This window comes from Lithobates pipiens, unplaced genomic scaffold, assembly GCF_037356315.1.
Source record: "Lithobates pipiens isolate NorthernLeopardFrog02 unplaced genomic scaffold, aLitPip1_a1.2 Scaffold_8, whole genome shotgun sequence".
In the NCBI taxonomy this organism is placed as follows: Eukaryota; Metazoa; Chordata; class Amphibia; order Anura; family Ranidae; genus Lithobates; species Lithobates pipiens.
In genome coordinates this window covers 483,239,440-483,259,860 of record NW_027507903.1, presented here as the reverse complement: position 1 = coordinate 483,259,860, position 20,421 = coordinate 483,239,440, and the positions used below count along the sequence as shown (strand labels likewise).

General features: G+C 41.9%; 1 protein-coding gene across 5 annotated transcripts in view; it reads right to left on the bottom strand.

The window, feature by feature from the left end:
• Nucleotides 1–20,421, bottom strand: part of CACNA2D4 (calcium voltage-gated channel auxiliary subunit alpha2delta 4) — a 398,531-nt gene that overhangs the window by 34,235 nt on the left and 343,875 nt on the right. For 4 of the 5 annotated variants that reach the window (XM_077468886.1, XM_077468889.1, XM_077468887.1 and 1 more), the window contains 6 exons: nucleotides 19,290–19,352; nucleotides 16,765–16,835; nucleotides 8,003–8,078; nucleotides 6,956–7,008; nucleotides 4,758–4,813; nucleotides 3,853–3,873 (listed from right to left, as the gene is read on the bottom strand). In XM_077468886.1, coding sequence (XP_077325012.1) covers nucleotides 3,853–3,873; nucleotides 4,758–4,813; nucleotides 6,956–7,008; nucleotides 8,003–8,078; nucleotides 16,765–16,835; nucleotides 19,290–19,352 — 340 coding nt within the window. The remainder of the gene's footprint in view (nucleotides 1–3,852; nucleotides 3,874–4,757; nucleotides 4,814–6,955; nucleotides 7,009–8,002; nucleotides 8,079–16,764; nucleotides 16,836–19,289; nucleotides 19,353–20,421) is intronic. The other variant, XM_077468888.1, reaches the window with a different exon arrangement.

Below are 20,421 nucleotides of genomic sequence, written 5' to 3'. Positions count from 1 at the left end.
GTATTGAGTTTATTTCTTCAATACAACAGTGAAGCTACACTTCACGGACATGCCATAATTTGTCTTCTTTTACACTTGTGGTCCTTCAAGAGGCTTCAACATACACAAGAGCCAAGAGTAAGAACTACTCACAGTTCTGCTAGATAGAGCATAATACAAACTCTGCTACTGAAAATGTGCAGTCTAAGGCCGCGTACACACGCGGGGACTGTTCGCCCAACTTTGTCCGCTGAACAGTGTTTCGGCAAACAGTCCGCTCGTGTGTGGGCTTTCAGCGGACAGTTTCAGCGAACAGTCCGCTGAACAAGGTTTTTCGGAAATTCCGAAAAACTGTCCGCTGAAACAAAACTAAGTTCGTCAAACTAAGTTCCGCACATGCTCAGAAAGGATTTACATGCCGAAAGTTATAATGCAGTGTATAGGACGTCGTATTTTTCGTCCCGTCGTACGTGCCGTTCACGTCATCGCGCACGGTTTCAGCAAACTGTTCGTTCGTCGTGTGTGGCCATGTCCGTCCATGCTAATTTTGAGCGGACTGTTTGCCGAAACTGTTTGACGGACAAAGTTGGGCGAACAGTCCCCGCGTGTGTACTTAGTTTGACGAACAAGCCTACACACGAGGGGACTGTTCGCTGAAACTTTGTTTCAGCGGACAGTTTTTCGGAATTTACGAAAAACCTTGTTCAGCGGACTGTTCGCTGAAACTGTCCGCTGAAAGCCCACACACGAGCGGACTGTTTGCCGAAACACTGTTCAGCGGACAAAGTTGGGCAAACAGTCCCCGCGTGTGTACGCGGCCTTAGGCTTGATTCACACTAGCGTGTTTTTTGATGCATTTTGCAGAAATGCAAGGACATTTTTTAACATGGGTTCCTATGGAACATGTTCACATCAATGCAGTTTTGTGCCTCTGCGTTTTTGGAAAGGGTCGGGGACTTTTTTTCATGTAAAATGCAGCGTTTTGCATGTAATAGAAGTCAATGGACCTGCATCAAAAACACAAGTACCGCTTTTTTACCGTGATTTTGCCACGATTAGCGTTTTTTTTCCATTTTTTTCACTGTATATATCTGGTTGCTAAGCAACCACAGTGTAAAAAAAAATTTGCGGTAAAAACGCGTGTCCAAAAACGTGACAAGCACCGCAAAAAGCACTGCAAAAACGCTCAAAAGCAAAATGCATAGATGTGAATCGAACCTTAGGCTGGGTGCACACTAGCTGCGGCTGTGGCTCACAGCAGGGGTTCCGATGCGTCCCGTTCACTGATTTAGGTACGAACCAGGTCAGAATTTCCGAATGAATTCGCACCTGATTCGGAGCCAAAGACACACAGGACCTTTCCAAAAGCGGACCATGGCCACCCCGGAGGTGTGAGAACCAGCTCCACTGAGAGCCGGTTACCCACATCCAATTCGCATAAGTGTGAACCGAGCCTGAAGCTTTTTGATTCTTTCCTTCAACTGCACAGTTCATATAATGGGAGATGGAATAAAAGTTTATTTGGACTTTTAGATACTTTATAGCCGTCATTGGTAAAAGAACTGTTCCTAGATATTGTTAAAATTTGGCACAGACAGTGCTATCCTCTAGCCAAAAAAATTGTCTATAGGGTGGAGGATATGTGTGGGCAACCTGCCACCAGAATGAGTGACGTAATGAGTATGTAAATGTAGTTATTAAAGTGGTTATTAAACAGGTATTTATTTATTTTTCTGAAATAATTTTTATTTGTTTTTAGACATTTCTTTTACAATACCAACAATCGTGCAATCTAATCTCTCAGTTACAATTAAATCTCAATATAATTATAAACTTTCCAGAAATGTATTTATCCAAATAACATCTTAAATCATTCTTATTATAAGAAGAAAAAATCCAATGTAAATATACCAAGCACTAAAACAAGACAAAACAAAACAAAACAAAAACCACAATCAGCGCCTTGCCTTCTAAATCCCACATATATTTCATACAGCCATAGACAATAAAATAACTGGCTGATCATCATGAATACCCAAGTGCCTTCCAATATAGGATACACCAGCCAGTCTCCTCCTTTTTTTTTAAACCATAATATATTCATAATTAACGAAGTCGGAGATAAACCCAGGGTTACAGACCACCTATTCCAAATGTTTTCAAATTTATTTGGGCAGTTTGTGTGTTGGTAAATTCGTTTTTCCTTAGATAGAGTATGATTTATTTTTGTTTTGAGTTCCTCCAAGGTGGGGGAATAGAGGGATAACCATTTTTTGAGCAATTAATTTGCGGGCTGAAAGAACACTCTAGTAATAGGGAGATATGTATTTTCTGGCAAAGTAGCCTCGCCCATCATGTTCAAAAAACATATCCCTGGATCCTCTGCTAAAGTAACCCGGAAATAAATCTTATAGTAGTCAGAACCCCTTTCCAATATCTCTGAAGTTTTGGACAACAGGTATTTATTACCTCTCTTAGAGATCACAGAGGCAGGAGACAGGGTCACCATCTATTTTCTGGACTGAGATGCCAGCTCACAGGTGATACAATCATGTAAATCCTGGTGTTTGTGCAGTTCTTGCTGAACAGTTACAATGTTGAAATCTGATCACTGGGGGAGGGGAGACTGAGGAAATGCTTTCTCCTGCCTGCAGCAGACTAGAGCTCAAGGATGGCTTTTCTGAAACTAAATTCTGCTGCTGTATATTGTGACATGTCTGGAATTTCATGCAGACTTGTAAAGTTATTGAGAGGTCAAGTAACAGTTTAGCTTACAGATCACATCAAAGCCATGACTTTAATACACAAATTGTTTATTGTTATGGGCGGCACAGTGGTGTAGTGGTTAGTACTCTCACCTAGCAATAAGAAGGGTCGTTGGTTCAAATCCCAACCACTACCTGCCTGGAGTTTGCATGTTCTCCCTGTGCCTGCGTGGGTTTCCTCCAGGTACTCCGCTTTCCTCCCACACTCCAAAGACATGCAGGTAGGTTAACTGGCTTCTGTCCAAAAATTGGCCCTAGTATATGAATGGGGGCCTTGGATTGTGGGCTCCTTGAGAGTAGGGACTGATGTCACTCAGGATGGACTGGTGTCTTTATTCAACCTTACTAACTATGTAACAGCTGGAAAGTAATGTCATACTCATATGATCTCCTGCTGTGCTTATATGGCTTACACAGTCTGCAATTCTGCCCCACTTCCCCTCCTCATTCTTGCTCTTTGATCTGCTAGTTAACATCAAAACCCTTGTTACATCTACTCTGACCTCCTGTAAGCCCAACTATGCTGTGTCCCCTCTTGCCATCAGGACAGCATCTCCAAGTACAACTTACTTCTGGAGGTGTGTAAAGTGGTTGTAAATGTAAAAGCTTTTTTTTACCTTAATGCATTTTCTACATTAGGGTACAAAAAAAATAAACTTTTAATAGTAGCAGACTCCCCCCCCCCACCCCCCTCTAAATACTCACCTGAGCCCAATCTACTGTGCGCATCTGCAGTAGCTCTTCTCCCCGCTCCCACAGGCTTGGCCAAAAGCAGCGGGAGCCATTGGCTCCCACTTCGGTCAGTCAAAGTCTGTATTTAGCTGTCTAAATATCAGCTTCCTATAGTGGGCACTCGGCAAAGGGGAGGATCCAGATGCGCGGGTGGGTGACCTCAGAAGAGGAGGATCTGGGCTGCTCTGTGAAAAACCATTGCACAAGGCAAATAAGTATAACGAGTTTGTTAATTAAAAAAAAAAGAAAGCTTTACAATCACTTTAATATAAAGCAAAGTTTCAGTTATGTTAAAAAAATATGATATTTTGATTTTTAAAGAAATACATTGAGATAAGGGATGCCCTTGATTATCATACCACCCTCTTATACTTACAGTGATGAAAAAAGGATTTTGCTGGAGGTCACATGGCGGGTCACATGATGAATGAGGGAGTCGATGAGTTCACATGAGTGGAGGGTTGATGAAAGAGATGAGGAGAGATGATGGGATATCATGAATCACATGTGGCAATTACTACTACACATCATGCCCTCAAAGAATCATTCCAAGAAAAAGACACTATAAATACACACCCCAAACTTGACTTCTAAGCAAAGTCCCACTTCCATACATCTGGGTGACATTAGCAGTTACCAGGTCCCTTCAATATATTAGGTTAATATTTGTATATGTACAGCTCAGGTATATTATGAGCTAAAGGAGCCATGATCTAATATAGGAGTAGGGATGAGACGAACACCCCCCGGTTTGGTTCGCACCAGAACTTGCAAACAGACAAAATTTTGTGTGAACATGCGAACACTGGCAAAGTTTATGGGACACAAACATGAAAAATCAAAAGTGCTCGTTTTAAAGGCTTGTATGCAAGTTATTGCCATAAAAAGTGTATGGGGACCCGGGTACTGCCCAGGGGACATGTATCAATGCAAAAAAAGTTTTTAAAATGGCCGTTTCTTCAGGACAGTGATTTTAAGAATGCTTAAAGTGAAACAATAAAAATTAAATATTCCTTTAAATATCGTGCCTTAGTCTGCCTGTAAAGTAGCGCATTTCCCCCATGTTTCGAAAAGTACTGCAGCAAAATTACATTTCTAAAACGAAAACATGTCATTTAAAATTGCTCATGGCTGTAATGTATTGCCAGATCTCAGCAATATACATACAAAAAAATTAATAAAAAACAGCGTGGAAGCTCATCCCTATATAGCAGTTCTACACTAATACACAGTCATTGCTCGAGTGCTCCGAAAGGACAGGATGAGTATGGAGAGCTCTACCTTCTGCAGTGTTCTCCGATGACCAGAAGGGACATAGACTGAACTCCAGGACAAACCTGCAAGACAAAAAGGTGTGTAGGGGGAAAGATGAGTTTTTACTTTTCAAAGGTAATCTGATTTCTTAAACTTTTTTTTTTTTTACACAGGCGATGATACCCATATAGCATGAATAGACCGTTTTTTGCAGCATCTTAACTTCCAGGACTATCAGGGCTTTTCTATGTCTACACAAGCCAAATAACAAGAATAAAATCCATTAGATGCATATATAATCTTATTGGAAACTTTTTTTGCCATGCCAACAAATGGCAGGTCTCTTTAAAGCGTGAATCCACTTTTGTTGAGAAAAAAACATTCCACCCTGGGTGATCTGTGTACATTGCAAGGATTATAGCAAACTTTGTTGCAGATTCCAACCTTTTGTTATTCTGAAGAAATTCCTTTGTGTTTGTTTCTCTGTGCCTCTGTTCTGAGTGAGTGTAATTGGAGTGGTTTCATAATTGTCAGGTGTGGAGCTGAAGGGCACTAATGAGAAAATCTGCTGAGCCTGTCACCCTTTAGAAGTGTTCCTATTGAAAGTATCTCTCAAAAAATTAAATTTTTGTTGCAAGGGATGCCTGAAATCTTTCTTGTATCTTAGGCAGATTTCTGGGAAAATTGGTGAGCCAATCACACAAGCAGGAAATGATGTTTCTGGGGAGTGGTCAGTACACAATCTGTGTACAGAAAACTCCAGGTAGCCATATTGCAATGTATTCTCAGAAAATTACATTGACTGCAGATTGAAAAGGAAAGGTCATTTTTAATAACATTCGATTACAATATGATTAGTGTCGCAATTATATGGGCTATATTATTTTTTCTTTATTTGCTATTTTTTTCCCCCAAGAAAGTGGAGTTACCCTTTCATGTGAATATTTTTATCAATGTTTGTGAATATTATAAGAAACTTGTCCACCCCTTGGTTGCCCAGAAGTCATGAAAGCCTGGATACCCAGCCAAATTTTGTGGCATCAGTAAGTGTTAATTAAAACTTTGACTATTTTTAAAGGGCATGTAAGGATTTACTTTGTGGTTTAATTTTTTTTCTTGTTCAGTGGTTTTATAGAAAGTTTTCATTACAAAGATTCCACAGAATCCATGAATAGTTGTACACACAAGGATTTATTTGGTACACTGTTTTAACATAAACGTTGCTCTAATTTATTTATTACTGCCTGACATGGCTTTATGTTTCTTTAAAAAAATATTTTAATTTTTTTTTCAATACTAGAATTGTATCAGACAATTACAGTATTAAACAGAGAAACCCTGCCATCTAGAGGCTGCAGTATTTTCTGAAAGCTGAAGCCACCTTTTTTGCTTAATGAAGCCTCCATCTTGGTTATAATTACATTGATGGGTTGCTGAGAGCTGTTATATTACCAGGAAAGATGCAGCTGCATTAAATGTTTGACAGTTTAACAATGAGCTTTGTATCTGCTGCCAGAATGAAGAGAGCATTGGGTTTATTGGCACAGTGGGAAAATAAATATGTTACATCAAAAGGTAAATAAATTACTTCATATGTGAACCTGCTAAAAATACTCTGACTCTGCCACATTTAGTGGGAAACTATAGTTGGTTATTGAAAATAATCCTTTTTTTAACTAGTTAAAAATAAAGCACAATTAGGAATTTTCCTTTGCTTTGTGTGCAGACCCAGCTCTGACAATTGCCCAGCTGGGAAATGCCACGTTTGTGAGGAAATAGGAGAAAATGAAAATTCCAGTCTGGTGGTGCTTGTAAACATTCCTGACTAAATTAATGTATGATATTTTTAGCTACATTGATTGAATAAATACACAATCATTCAATTTATCATCAGAACCCCAAATCTGCAGATGAGAAAGGTAAAGATCCCTTTGTAATTAAGCTGAATAAAATTTGCTGGGTGGCACATTATAACAATTTTTAGTTTTCTGTGCATGTTTACCAGCTGAATCTCATCTTATATCAGGTATGTCCAAATGCCACAGAGGGATGGCTGTGTTGAAAAGGCATCAACTACTGCTGGGAAATTTTACTATTGTGAGGGGGGCAGAGACACAAAAATAAGGGGAAATCTCACCCTTGTGGGAGGAACAGATACATAATCTCCAAAATAAATTGACTCTGAACGGAGTTTCTGAATCTTTAAATACATATCAGACACTTACACGACCAGGTTGCTAAGAAGCCACTGGGCAGCCGATATCAATGCAAAAAGAGGCTGAAAAAGACAAGTAAGATGAGATTAGTGCCAAGGAGTCCCAGTAACTTTTTCTCGTACGACAACAGAATGAATGATTTTTGTTTGATCAGTACAGTATTCATCCATAAAAATATAGAGTGATTGATTATACTGTACTGCATGCGCGGAAATTAAATAGTTAATTACAATACAGTACAATACATTACATTGTGGCGGAAAGTTGTATTCTGTCTTACGGAATTTTCTTAAAGTAGAACTAAAGGCAAAACTTTTTTTTTAGTTTTGGATAGAGTAGAGATGAATTAGGACAGATGACAGTTTTTATAGTTGTCTGTGTCCCCATTAGGGAGAGTCACTCTCTCTATTTTTCCCATTATCATTGAAAGTGAAAGTAAAAGAAAATCTTAAATTTGAAGTTTTCCCCAGAAAAGTAATAGAGGGGAAATCTTCCAATGGTGACAATAGTTCTAGTGACCTGGGTGTCCCCCAAGGGATTCCCGTAATTTGCAGGGATTTCTTCCCAATTCCTGTCTGGCTATGGGACAGGAAGTGAAGGGAAATCTCCACAATGGGACACAGATGGCGAAAACTATTTTGACAAGGGTTATAACCCTCCCTTGCTCTAGCCAAAATGAAAAAAACATTTTTTTTCCCTATAGTTCATTTTCAATATGAGACTAGCATGCAAAAAAAAACAACAGATGATCATTCATATGATATTCTCATCGTGTTTACCAGGCTTAAGTCTTAAATTCTAGAGATCCAATATATCCATCATGGCTTTGAATTCAGAATCATGGTCATAATTCGTAAAAACATGTGGATATACACTGCTTACGGCACACTGTCTCCTTCCAGTGCTTGAGGAACTACAAGTGCCAGAACAGCAAATGGTAGGGTTAGTTTGGCCTTGTAGTTCCTCAATGCCTGATTGGCCACTGTCATGCCATGTTCATGTCTGCCCCAGTAATTTTCTATGTGACCAGCCATCTTGTCCTACATATCATCTTACATTAAGTAGAGTGCGGCCTCCACTGTGATGGTGATAGGGGTGTTTACACATCGCCTGGTAATCATATAACGTCACCCTGTAAGAAAAGAACCAGACATGGGACAAGTTAGGGTTGCCAAACAGCAAGTTTATTCTTTTGTTCATAGACAGCCATTGTGAAAAGTCCAAAATGTCTATTGTGGGCATTACACTGCCCACAATTATAGGACATACAGGGCAATGTTCACAAATCTCTGAAACAGATCATCCCCTGCTGTAGCCTCTCACCTTGTGACTTGCTACCAAGTTACAATTTTGTAGTCTGATCACTGAGAGCGAGGAAATGCTACCTTCTACCAGCAGCAGACTGATTACATCATTTTAGTCTGGACGCAAACACAAGGAAGGCTTTTTATCTTATTGACAACATTTTTGGAAGGTTTCCAGGAAATTAAGACATAACACTTGGAGTCATATGTAAAAGCTGACATTGTCCCCACACAGGGAGTGAGATTGAGTGCAATATCAGAATACATAATGACTATAGCTCCACAAAACCAGTGGGCAATTCAGGTTGGGGAGACTGAAAAAAACCAGGGTGGAAAAAGTGGAAAAGAAAACAAAAAGAAGGGGGGGGGGGGGAGAGAAAAGAGATCTTAGTAGGGAAAAAAGTAGGGGGACCCCCAGGAAACAGTGGGACCCAACTGCCTGACGCAGGAGCATGGTGAATGCATGATATTTAAAAATCATCATAATCATGAGAGAAGTATCAAAATTGAGTGCCAAATTAAAAAATTAAAAAATATTTTAGGGTTCTATCCTGTAAGGTCACGTCAATCATTGTGTGTACTATAGCTTGAGTTTTTTTGTTTAGTGGCTGGAAGACAAAGCATAGGCATTTTCCAGGCTCTAGCAATTAAAAAAAAAAAAGAAAAAGTATTACTTTGGAATAAAAGCTTAAATTCAACCGAGCTTAAGTCAGGAGGAAGCCTTTTCTTTTTTTTTTTTTTTTTTACATCCTTTATGTATAAGAAAGGAATACACCTCATACACTTTACAGAAAAACAATGTACAAATAAAATTATTCAGGAAGAACAGAGTGAAGGGAGCCTTTTCAAAAGCACCACTAGGGGGTTGAATGGTGATACCAAATAACTAAGATAAAGCTGCAAAAAGCTGCACACCAGAATGCCACCACGATAGGGCAGGCCCACCAAATATGAAGATAAATTCTGTGGTTTCCATATCCCAGAAAACACATGGAGGGATAATGGGATTTTTGTACTCACCGTAAAATCCTTTTCTCTGAAATTCATTGACAGACATGGCTCCTTTAATTCTTGACCTTAGGGTTATCACGCCACCTTCAGGAGAGGACTAGGCAGAACATGTAACACATGTAAAAACAGCAAGACTGCACAGCACCCAGGGGGCGGTTCCTCTGGCTATAACCCCTCACCCTGCTTCCTGCAGCTCAGTTCGTCAAAAAGCAGTACAAACATAAATAGGAGGGGTGGGTGCTGTGTCGGTCAATGAACTTCAGAGAAAAGGATTTTACGGTGAGTACAAAAATCCCATTTTCTCTTTCGTTCATTGACGGACACAGCTCCTTTAATTCTTGACCTTTGGGATGTCCCCAAGCAGTGTCAAAAAACATAACTTCACCCACAACAAAAGTAAACCCTCAACAGAGGAGTTGCCATCTTAAACGGCCGCCATCAAAACCTGCGGCCAACTTGTGAACGCAACTTTTGATGCATAACAAACCTGTAACTTAACCACTTCCCACCCGGCCAATGCACATATACGGCCGGGTGGGAGCCGTCTACTCCTGATAGGACGTTCAGGAACGTCCATCAGGAGGAGCGGGATCGCGCGTGCCCGCGCAGCGGCACAATCCCGATGCGCCCGTGTCACCGGGACACGGCGCATCTCAGATCGGCAGGAGGGCTCTGTGATTGGCCCTCCTGATCACATGACGGCCGTGTCCAATCACGGCCGTCATGTGATGTAAACAAACAGCCGGTTGCTAGGCAATCGGCTCCTCCTCTCCTCACACAGAAGTCATCGCTGAGGAGAGGAGAGCAGATTGCTGCAGCCGGCTGATGATCAGTGAGTATGAGCTGTTTTTTACAGCTTTTTACTCACTGATCTTCAGTCTAGTGTAAACACACAACACACCACACAGTGTAAGTCCCCACATATGTCCCCATAACACACATGTCCCCAAAACATACATGTCCCCAAAAAATAAAAACACATGTCCCTAATAATAAAAACATGTCCCCCACATATGTCCCACTAAAATCACTTGTCCCAATGATTATGTGCACACATATGTACGTGATCACCTGCACACATATGTACATGATCATTTGCGTACATATGTCCGTGATCACACAAACCAATTATTATACACTTAACGGAATTTTTTTTACCAAAAACATGTAGCAGAATACATTTTGGCTTAAATTTATGACAAAATTTGATTTATTGGATTTCTTTTAAAATAGAAAAAAGAAAATATAGTTTTTTTTCCAAATTTCCGCTTTTTTGCGCTTATATCGCAAAAAATAAAAAACGGAGTCGTGAATAAATACCACCAAAATAAATCTCTATTTGTGCGAACAAAATGATAAAAATTTCATTTTGGTACAGTGTAGCATGACCGCGCAATTGTCACTGAAAGCGCTAGAGCGATGAAAGCTGAAAATTGGGCTGGGAAGGAAGGGGGCGAAAGTGCCCTGTATTGTAGTGGTTAAGAAAGCATAAGTTTCAATCTTACACAGCCGACTGCAAAAGCTAGTGGCCAAAGCAAGAATCTGAAGATGCGCTTATGTCAACTTTGTAGAATTTAGTAAAAGTGTGAACGGACGACTAAGTCGCCACCTTACACACCTGGTAGACAGACACTTGATGTCGGAAAGCCCAGGAGGTCCCAATTGCTCTGGTGGAATGAGCCGTGACAGGAAAAGGAGGTACCCGCCCCTTTAAGGCATAGGCCTGAACCATGATCTGTCTGATCCACCGAGAAATGTTGGACAACGAGACCCTTTTTTCGGAACCAGCCACCGAGACAAACAGAGAGTCTGACTTCTGGAAGGGAGCCGTAGCAGACAGATACACCCGTAAAGCCCAGACCACATCCAGGGAATGCAAAGCAACCTCTTTTTTTTCGGGTGTGTGGGCTTAGGACATAAGGATGGTAACACAATGTGCTCATTTAGATGGAATGCCAAAACCACCTTTGGAAGGAAAGAAGGCTGTGGACGTAGCACTGCCTTATCCTTGTGGATGACCAGGTAGGGAGTCTTGCATGACAAGGTCGCCAACTCAGAAACTCTCCTGGCAGATGTAATAGCCACTAGAAAAGACTACTTTCTGAGAAAGAGTTAACAAGGGAATCTCCCTAATGTTCTCAAACAACGGTTTCTAAATTGCAGATAGCACCAGATTCAGATCCCACAAAGGTAGCGGTGGTCGAACCGGAGGGACTATGGGTCGAACCCCTTGCACAAAGGTACTCACCAATGAGTGACTCACCAAGGGGCATTGGAAAAAGACAGCCAAGGCTGATATCTGTCTCTTGATGGTGTTTCAGGCAAGTTTCTGATCCACTCCTCGCTGAAAAAACAGCAGGATCCTGGAAACTAAATAAGTGGGCGGGCGCCACCCCATCTACTCACACATGAAGATGTAAGCCTTCCATGTACGATGGTATCTTCTGAGAAGAAGAGTTCTGTGCTCTCAGCATAGTGGAAATAACAGAGTCTGACAGACCTCGGTCCTTTAGCACCTGGTTTTCAACAGCCATGCCATTAAAACCAGCAACGGTAAAGCAGGATGAAGTATCGGACCTTGCGATAGAGGGTCCTTTCGCAGTGGTAGCCGCCAAGAAACATCCGCCACCAGTTGTACTAGGTCAGCATACCAAGGACGCCAAGGCCAATCTGGGGCAATCAGAATTACTGGAATCCCCTCGGCCTCCACTCTGCGCAGTAGACATGGTAGAAGTTTGAGTGGGGGGGGGAGGCCCAGCTGCTCAATCCTGCCATGGCAGGGAGAGCCGTACTTACCCTTCCTGTCGGGATTGCTGGACGCATTCCACCACAGACCCATCACCCAAGCAGTACGGGGTGGCTGCTGGCCACGGCACACTGTGACACGGACAGCAGTAGCCCGGTCATATGTGTGCCCCGTATATATCCCCGCATATAGCTCATCGGCCACCTCTGGAGCAGAATGGGCATGTTGTGGCCGACCCAGCGCGTAGCTAGGGTCTGCTCACGCTCGATGGCCAGGCTGGGGAGACTACAAGGATCTATATTATCCAGCCTGTTACCCAGCCGGCTGTTGATAGTAGATCACAGGATCAAAAATTTGTAGAAAAAATGAAAAAAAAAAAAAAACAGGACCAGGGTCCCCTCAGGGAGTCAGGTCCTTCTCCTGCACTAGGCAGAAAAAAACTGAGCTGCAGGAAGCAGGATGAGGGGTTATAGCCAGAGGGACCGCCCCCTGGGCGGTGCTGTGCAGTCTTGCTGTTTTTACATGTGTTGCATGTTCTGCCTTGTCCTCTCCTGAAGGTGGATAACCCTAAGGTCAAGAATTAAAGGAACTGTGTCCGTTAATGAACGAAAGAGAAAATTTGGTTTCCTAGGCAGGACAAGATACCACCTGGAGAGCATGTTATAAACAGTTTCCAAAGCTAAAATGTTTTGTAAAGCCAATATGGACTGCCATACTCTTCTCCAGTCTTACACTTCCAAGGAGACATCTAAATCTGTGGTCCATCCATTTTTCCAACATATAATGGTAGAGGGGTGGGCAGGTTGTACAACAGATGAAGATAGAGTCTGGAGAGTATACCCTTTGTGTGTGGATCAGAGGAACAGAAAAGCTTGAACCATATGCACACAGATGCTAAATATTGAATAGCATTCTCGGAAAGAAACTTCCCAGAATCTCAAGAAAATATACCTTAACCACTTCCCGACCAGCGCACGACGATGTACGTCGACAGAATGGCACGGGCAGGCATATTGGCGTACAGGTACGTCCAATATTCAATACCGCCCTGCCATCGGGAGCGCGCCGCCGGCGGCGCGCTCCCGCACTGGTCGGGACCCTCGTGAGTCCGGTCGCGGGACCCGTGGACTCAATCGCCGCGGGCATCCCCGCGATCGTCTCACGGAGCGGCCGAATGGAGGAAATGCCGAGTAAACAGAATTTCTCCATTCTGCCTAGCAACTAGTGATGCTGATCTCTGCTCCATGTGATTGGAGCAGAGATCAGTGTTCACTAAATGAAAGCCCAACACACCCCTAGGAACACTTAACCCCTACACTGCCACCCACTGGTTAACCCATTCACTGCCAGTGTCATTTACACAGGAATCACTGCATTTATATAGCAGTGATTACTGTATAAATGACAATGGTCCCAAAAATGTGTCAAAAATGTCCGATGGGTCCCCCACAATGTCGCAGTCACAATAAAAATCGCGGATCACCGCCATTACTAGTAAAAAAAAAATAATAAAAAATTATTAATAAAAATGCTATAAAACTATCCCTATTTTGTAAACGCTATAACTTTTGCGCAAACCAATCAATAATCGCTTATTGCGATTTTTTTTTTTTAACCAAAAATATGTAGAAGAATACGTATCGGCCTAAACTGAGGGAAAAAAATGTTTTTTTATATATTTTTGGGGGATATTTATTATAACAAAAAGTAAAAAATAATGCGTTTTTTTAAAAATTGTCACTCTATTTTTGTTTATAGCGCAAAAAATAAAAACCGCAGGGGTGATCAAATACCACCAAAAGAAAGCTCTATTTGTTGGAAAAAAAGGACGTCAATTTTGTTTGGGAGCCACGTCGCACGACCGCGCAATTGTCAGTTAAAGCGACGCAGTGCCGAATCGCAAAAAGTGGTCTGGTCTTTGACCAGCAAAATGGTCCGGTCTGCAAGTGGTTAATTAGGGTGTTGTAGGTGGTAGAATCAATAAGTGCTCTGGTTCCTCTTTAGGAAGCCAGAGTGACTAACTTTATCTCAGACACTTGATATCCCTTTGTTGTTCATTCTGGCTTCTCTATTTATTTTTTGCCAGGTGCTCTGTGGCTGTTAGTACCTGGCTTAAGTACAGATCCTGACACTTTTTGATGCAATGCTGTTTAGCAACCTCCCATTAGCAAGTTTAGCTACCGTATTTATCGGGGTATAACACGCACCGGCGTATAACACGCACCCCAAATTTAGGAGGGCATTTTAAGGAAAAAAGTTTTAGGAGGGAAGTTTTAGGGAAAAAAAAAACTTACATTTAAATGCCCATCAATGCAGCCTTATCAGTGTGCATCTGCAGCCTTGTCCATAATTGCAGAATGATCAGTGTCATTTGCAGCTTGCCCACCGCTGTTTGCAGCCTTGCAGAGTGTCATTTGCAGCTTGCCCAGCGCCGTTTGCAGCCTTGCCAATTTTTAAATATCCGGGGCGGGACTGCGAGCCGAGCCAAGCCGAATACACAGTAGAGTCGGCTCTGTCTTTTTCGGCAGCGCTCGCTCCAGAAACAGCAGGGAGGCGGGACTACGAGCGGAGCTGAGCAGACGGCTCGGTCTTTTTCGGCGCCGCTCGGTCTTTTTCGGCGGCGCTCAGTATTTTAGCCTCACAGACAGTGGGGATTGGCGTATAACACGCACCCACGACTTTACCCCGATTTTAAGGGGGAAAAAGTGCGTGTTATACGCCGATAAATACGGTACTTATTATTGATTCTACCACCTACAACACCCTAATTAAGGTATATTTTCTTGAGATTCTGGGAAATTTCTTTCCGAGAATGCTATTCAATATTTAAAATATGAGGTATATTTCTTCTTTTTTAACTCCTATACTACTCAATGTCCCCCTCTACAAGCTCTGATTGCGTCATTCTGCGGCGGCTGAACTACTTTCGTCTTTTCAATTTAAATCCTGGTGTTTTTATCAGTGTCATCGCTATTATTGGAACCTAGGCCTATGTGGTGAGACCTGTTTTTGCTACTCCTGTTCATGTGCCTTCTCTGTCCCTGTATCTATGATATTATTGTTTTTTTTTCTCTATTTTTGTCTGATATATTGTAACATGCTTTTTTTCTATACATGTCTAAATAAATGTTTATTATCATATTTTGTTATTTCAGTATACAAACAAGCTGCACCACCTCTCCCGAGGAAGCACTAACGAGTGAAACATGTTGAGAGTGGTAGTGCCTTATATACACATGTTTGAATAATGCATATATCCTATGTTCTGGATGTATTAATGTTCTCTTGTTTTATGTTTTTTATTCTTTTGTAAAAATAAAATGAAGCTTTTATATTTCTATTTTGGAATGTCCTGACCTAATCAATCCGATACCATTTAAAGTCCCGAGGTTGGTTACCTCTCAGCCTCTCTTTTTTCCCCCTTTTCCTTTTTTAACTAAATATATGTGGGATGTGGTATCGTTTAAAGTTTGACTTCTTCATCTTGCCGTTCTTTATATTGATGGCACAGTAGATGTTTTTCAGACTGTAACTGTCCAAACAGGTAAGACCACCACCAAGAGCGGCTTCACTTTAGAGCATTTATTCAACTAAATTCCGACTAGTGTAAAACGATCCCCCTGTAAGTAAACGTGTCAGCCGTGAAGCACCACTGGTGGATGGGAACTTAGTCCAGCTAAAGGCATTTATAGCCATAATTGGGAACTAATGGGGGCACTATTGACCATAGAAACTCTCCCCTCTCCACCCTAAACGTAACCCCCTACCCACCAAAAAAAAAGTTATAAAAATGTACATAAAAAAAAAACATTTATAAATAGGTATCGGTAATCCATATTGCAAGTACTTGAGGGAAAATATCGGTACTCGTACTCGGTCTAAAAAAACTGGTATCGGTGCAACCCTACTTTTTGGTGTGCACAAAGTAGATTTATATCTTTTGTGGCTGCTGAGTAATATCAATTTAAACCCTTGGAGCTGGCGCCTCCCGGCCCTTTAAGAGATTTAGGATGCCAGGAGGGGTTTATGATCATGTGACTGCCAGGATTGGCTGTCATGGTGGTCACATGATCGGAGAGCTCCATTAGCTTTCTGTTAGCCGGTGGTAACTGTGCTGGGAGCGTGCAGGGCACACGCTCCCAGCACAGCTGTTTTTGCACCAATGCACGAAAATATGCATCCACTCTGTGCCAAGGCCCATCTGCCAAGATATTTGCAAATATGCAGCCAGTGCCAAGAGGTTAAATATTTTAAATACAGATTTTTAAAATAAATTCATATATTGTGTCTGGGGTTCAGCTTTTAGGGCTACAAAGCACACAGAAAGATATTCATTTAAATTCTTAAACGCATGAGATATTTTACATGTGTATGTTATGACAAATTTCACATCAAAATGTTCAATTCACAGACATAAATTTCGCATTGATGTGCAATTATTTTCTTCACATGAAATTATTATATATATATGTATTGTATCCTGACTTCAAAAGGCTCCTTTCCTTGCTTTCTTCAATAAACACCTCATAATGCCACCAGAGGATAGCTATATATTTAAGATCAAAAACGCCTACACTAAATCTTTGTAAATTGATATTTACTGCAGAGATCAATTATATGTAGAAAATTAGAAGTCTGAATATCTGTGTGATAAATTATTTAGTAAATTAAAAAACAAAAAAATTAGTAAATAACACACAGAAATGAAAAAACTACTTGTGTTCTTTTGGGTTTTTATGGTGTTGTGTGAAACTCACTGTCTAAAGACCCCCATACTGAGAAGCTGTGTCATCAGAGAGCCGTCCACTTCACCCAGGAAAACTCCTGTCTGTGAGAGAGAAAAAAGTGGAAGAGAGGGGAATGAAGGAGAGGAAAAGATTGTTACTATAATTATCATGTGTAAATACATACAGTAAGTTGTCCATAGCCATGGTCAATGGCTTGGTGCAAAGTTCTTTACTTTAAGGTCACTGTAAAGGACAAGGGGGCACTCTTTGCATCTAGAGGAAAATAGGTTTATTCTTTGCATACAGAAAGGCTTCTTCACAGTAAAAGTTGTGAAAATGTGGAACAGACCTCCCCAGGATGCAGTTCTAGCCAGATCAGCTGATTGTTAAAAAAAAAAAAAAGCTTTTTTTACAGAGCAAATTGGACCATGTTTTATGTGACAATTTTATGGATTCCTCTGAATGAACTATGGGTATAGGGTTCTATACAGAGAGGTATTCTTTTTACCTATGCGGCTAATTTTTTTATTCAACGTTTTTTCCAACCTAACCATTTAGGCTACATTCACACTGGTGATTAGGGCCAAAGTGAATAGTAGTGGCAGGAATCGGATGTGGCCGCCCTCCACGTTCACTACAATGACAGATTGCTGGTGGCCACAGCCAGCAATTACCTGCTGCTGGATGCACTTTGTGTGCTGCTACTATTCGCACTGGCCCTCATTGCTGGTGTGAATGTAGCCTTAACTATTGTGACACTGTGAGGCCCTGTCACTGTGAATACATAAGAGGAAGCAACACAGGGTTCTCAATAATACAATTTGAGGGGCTTCAGAATATCAGTTCTGAGCAAATAAAGGTTTTTAATCTTTCTCTTGGTTTTGTAATTCCCAGATCAGGGTCTGCAGATCGAGGACTTCTAAGTGCTTCAGGTGGGAAGAATTCTCCAGCCCAGTGTCCATGTCTCAATAGAGATCAGCAGGCTGTGTGCACACCTGTTATAATATAGGACCCAACAATAGTTTTGTGCTCCACCTGAGAGACAGTATGTCTCAGTATAGGAGTCAGGAGAACTCCAATCCCTCCCCAGGAGTTAGTGAAGTTACAGCGAGCAGTCAAAGCGTGTACATCTGCACCGTGCAGGTACAGTCCATGACAGAATAGGGAGTTACAAGAGAGCTAAGTGTCAGGTACAGTGATTGTAAAGGAGCACAGAGGTGCTGTGTTAGATGGTCTGGAGGACCAAGGCAAAGGGACCCAGCAGCAGCGCTGCTTGGGAGAGCCAGTGGGCTGAACATGGATGGACAGAAGACAAGGAGTAGGGTGAGGAAAAAAGGAAGGAAGGAAAGAAGAGGAGAAAAGAGGACTGAGAGCAGGAGAAAGTGGAGAGAAGGAGTGGGGTTAAAGGAAATGAGGAGGGAGGGTGGGAAAAAGTGGAGGGAGAGAAAGTGGTAGAGCAAGGTAAAGAGGGAGCAGAGGGAAAAAAAGAGGAAGTGGGGGACTGAAGATAAGTAGGGAGGTAGAGTTGGTTAGAGGGAAAAAAAGATGAGAGAGGAGGGGGGAAAGGGGAGAGTAATACATCCAAAAAGGAGATATACACAGAAAATGAGAGGGTGTGTGGCGGGGTGAGTGACAGCGGCAGGCAGGGTTGGAGGAATGGTTAATGCCGCGATTTCACCTCTCTCCAGGTGTGCGTACAGTTGTACACGCTGGCAGTTAATGGGTTTTTAATGACGAACAGGTCGGGATGCAGATGGAGCATCAGCAGCTCATTATATCAGTCCTTGAAATCCATCTATGCCACCTGCTGTCAGAGGCTATAGAAGAAAGTCTCAATGTGAACTCCTCGCCTTTCTTCTATCACCCCGATGCCCTAAGCCTGCCAGCCTCCATTATAATGGTGACATGAAGATTATTAGGGTTGTGCAGTGATAATTTGCCCAGCACCATAACCCAGGACAACCAATCAGAAAATCTGATTGCTCAAGATTATTTAATGAACCATCAGGACTCTGTGCTGAATAATCTTAGGCCGCGTACACACGGGCGGATTGTCTGCCCAACTTAGTCCGCTGAACCATGTTTCAGCGGACAATCCGCTCGTGTGTGGGCTTCAGCGGACTTTTTCAGCGGACAATCTGACGGACTTAGTCTTTCGGAATTTCCGTAATTTTGTCCGTCCAAACTTGGTTTTGTCCGTCCAAACTTGGTTTCAGCGGACAGTCCTCTCGTGTGTAGGCAAGTTGGACGGACTAAGTATGGCGCATGCTCAGAAAGGATTTACACGGCCGAAGGTTGCATTGCAGTGTATTGGACGTCGTTTTTCTAGTCCCGTCGTACGTGCTGTACACGTCATCGCGCAAGTTTTCAGTGGACTGTCTGTTCATCGTGTGTGGTCAAGTCCGTTCATTCAAAATTTGGACGGACTGTCTGTCGGATTGTCTGACGAACTTAGTTGGGCAGACAATCCGCCCGTGTGTACGCGGCCTTAGAATTTCCCAAGCCTTGTTACAATCATCTAATCCCCCACATGCCCTAGGTTCACCCTCGCTTACCTGTTCAGGCTCTCTTGCGACCACAATAAAGCCATTATTGTCTATGAGGAAGCAGTTCAGGGCCTGTAAGACATAATTGTCTGAATGTCACTTTGAGCGCACAGCCAAAACACATCAATAATTCTTCCTTGTGACTGCAGACTGGGACACACAGCGGGAAGGTGACACTGCAGCACAAAGTGCTGGGCAACCTGGAGACAGGACAGTTCAAAGTAAACAGAGAGGAGAAAATAAATGAAATCAATCTCCACTGACAGATCCCCAAATCCACTCCTACCGCTCAGTTCTGCTTTTGTTTTTACTTAGGCGCTCACAGCCCTCTCTGTGGAAGATGCAGGTCTTTTATTTTACTATAAATCTTTAGATTATATGTTAAGCCAAAACTTTTTTTCCCATTTTGTATACAGTAGAGAAGGGTTAGGACCCCTGTCACAACAGGACACAAGAGGAAGGAAGGGAAATCCCCTCTCAGCTGTCCCCGAAACAGGTATCCACATTGGAGGATTTCCTTTCTGTTCCTGTTCTGGTGACAACTGTAACATTTTGGTTTTCTGATCACATTCTGGAACTGAGATGATGACCACAATGACAAAAAAAAAGAGGTCAAATCTCCCAAGCAGGGACATGGACACAATAAAAACCTGATGGGCTATAACCCCTCCACAACACTCCGCTTTAACCACTTCCATACCTATTCTGGCACTCCTCTCCTACATGTAAAAATCATATATTTTTTTTGCTACAGAATTACTCAGAACCCTCAAACGTTATATATATTTTTTTTACCAGACATCCTAGGGAATAAAATGGCGGTCATTGCAACTTTTTATCTCACACGGTATTTGCGCAACAATTTTTCAAAGGTGTTTTTTTGGAAAATGTGATTTAAAAAATAACAAAACAGTAAAGTTAGCCCAATTTTTTTTATATAACAATGTGAAAGATGATGTTACACGAGTAAATAGATACCCAAGATGTCACTCTTTAAAATTGCGCACACTCATGGAATGACACCAAACTTCAGTACTTAAAACTCTCCATAGGCGACGCTTTAAATTTTTTTACAGGTTACAGAGGAGGTCTAGTGCTAGATTTGCCCTCTAACGTACACGGCGATACCTCACATGTGTGG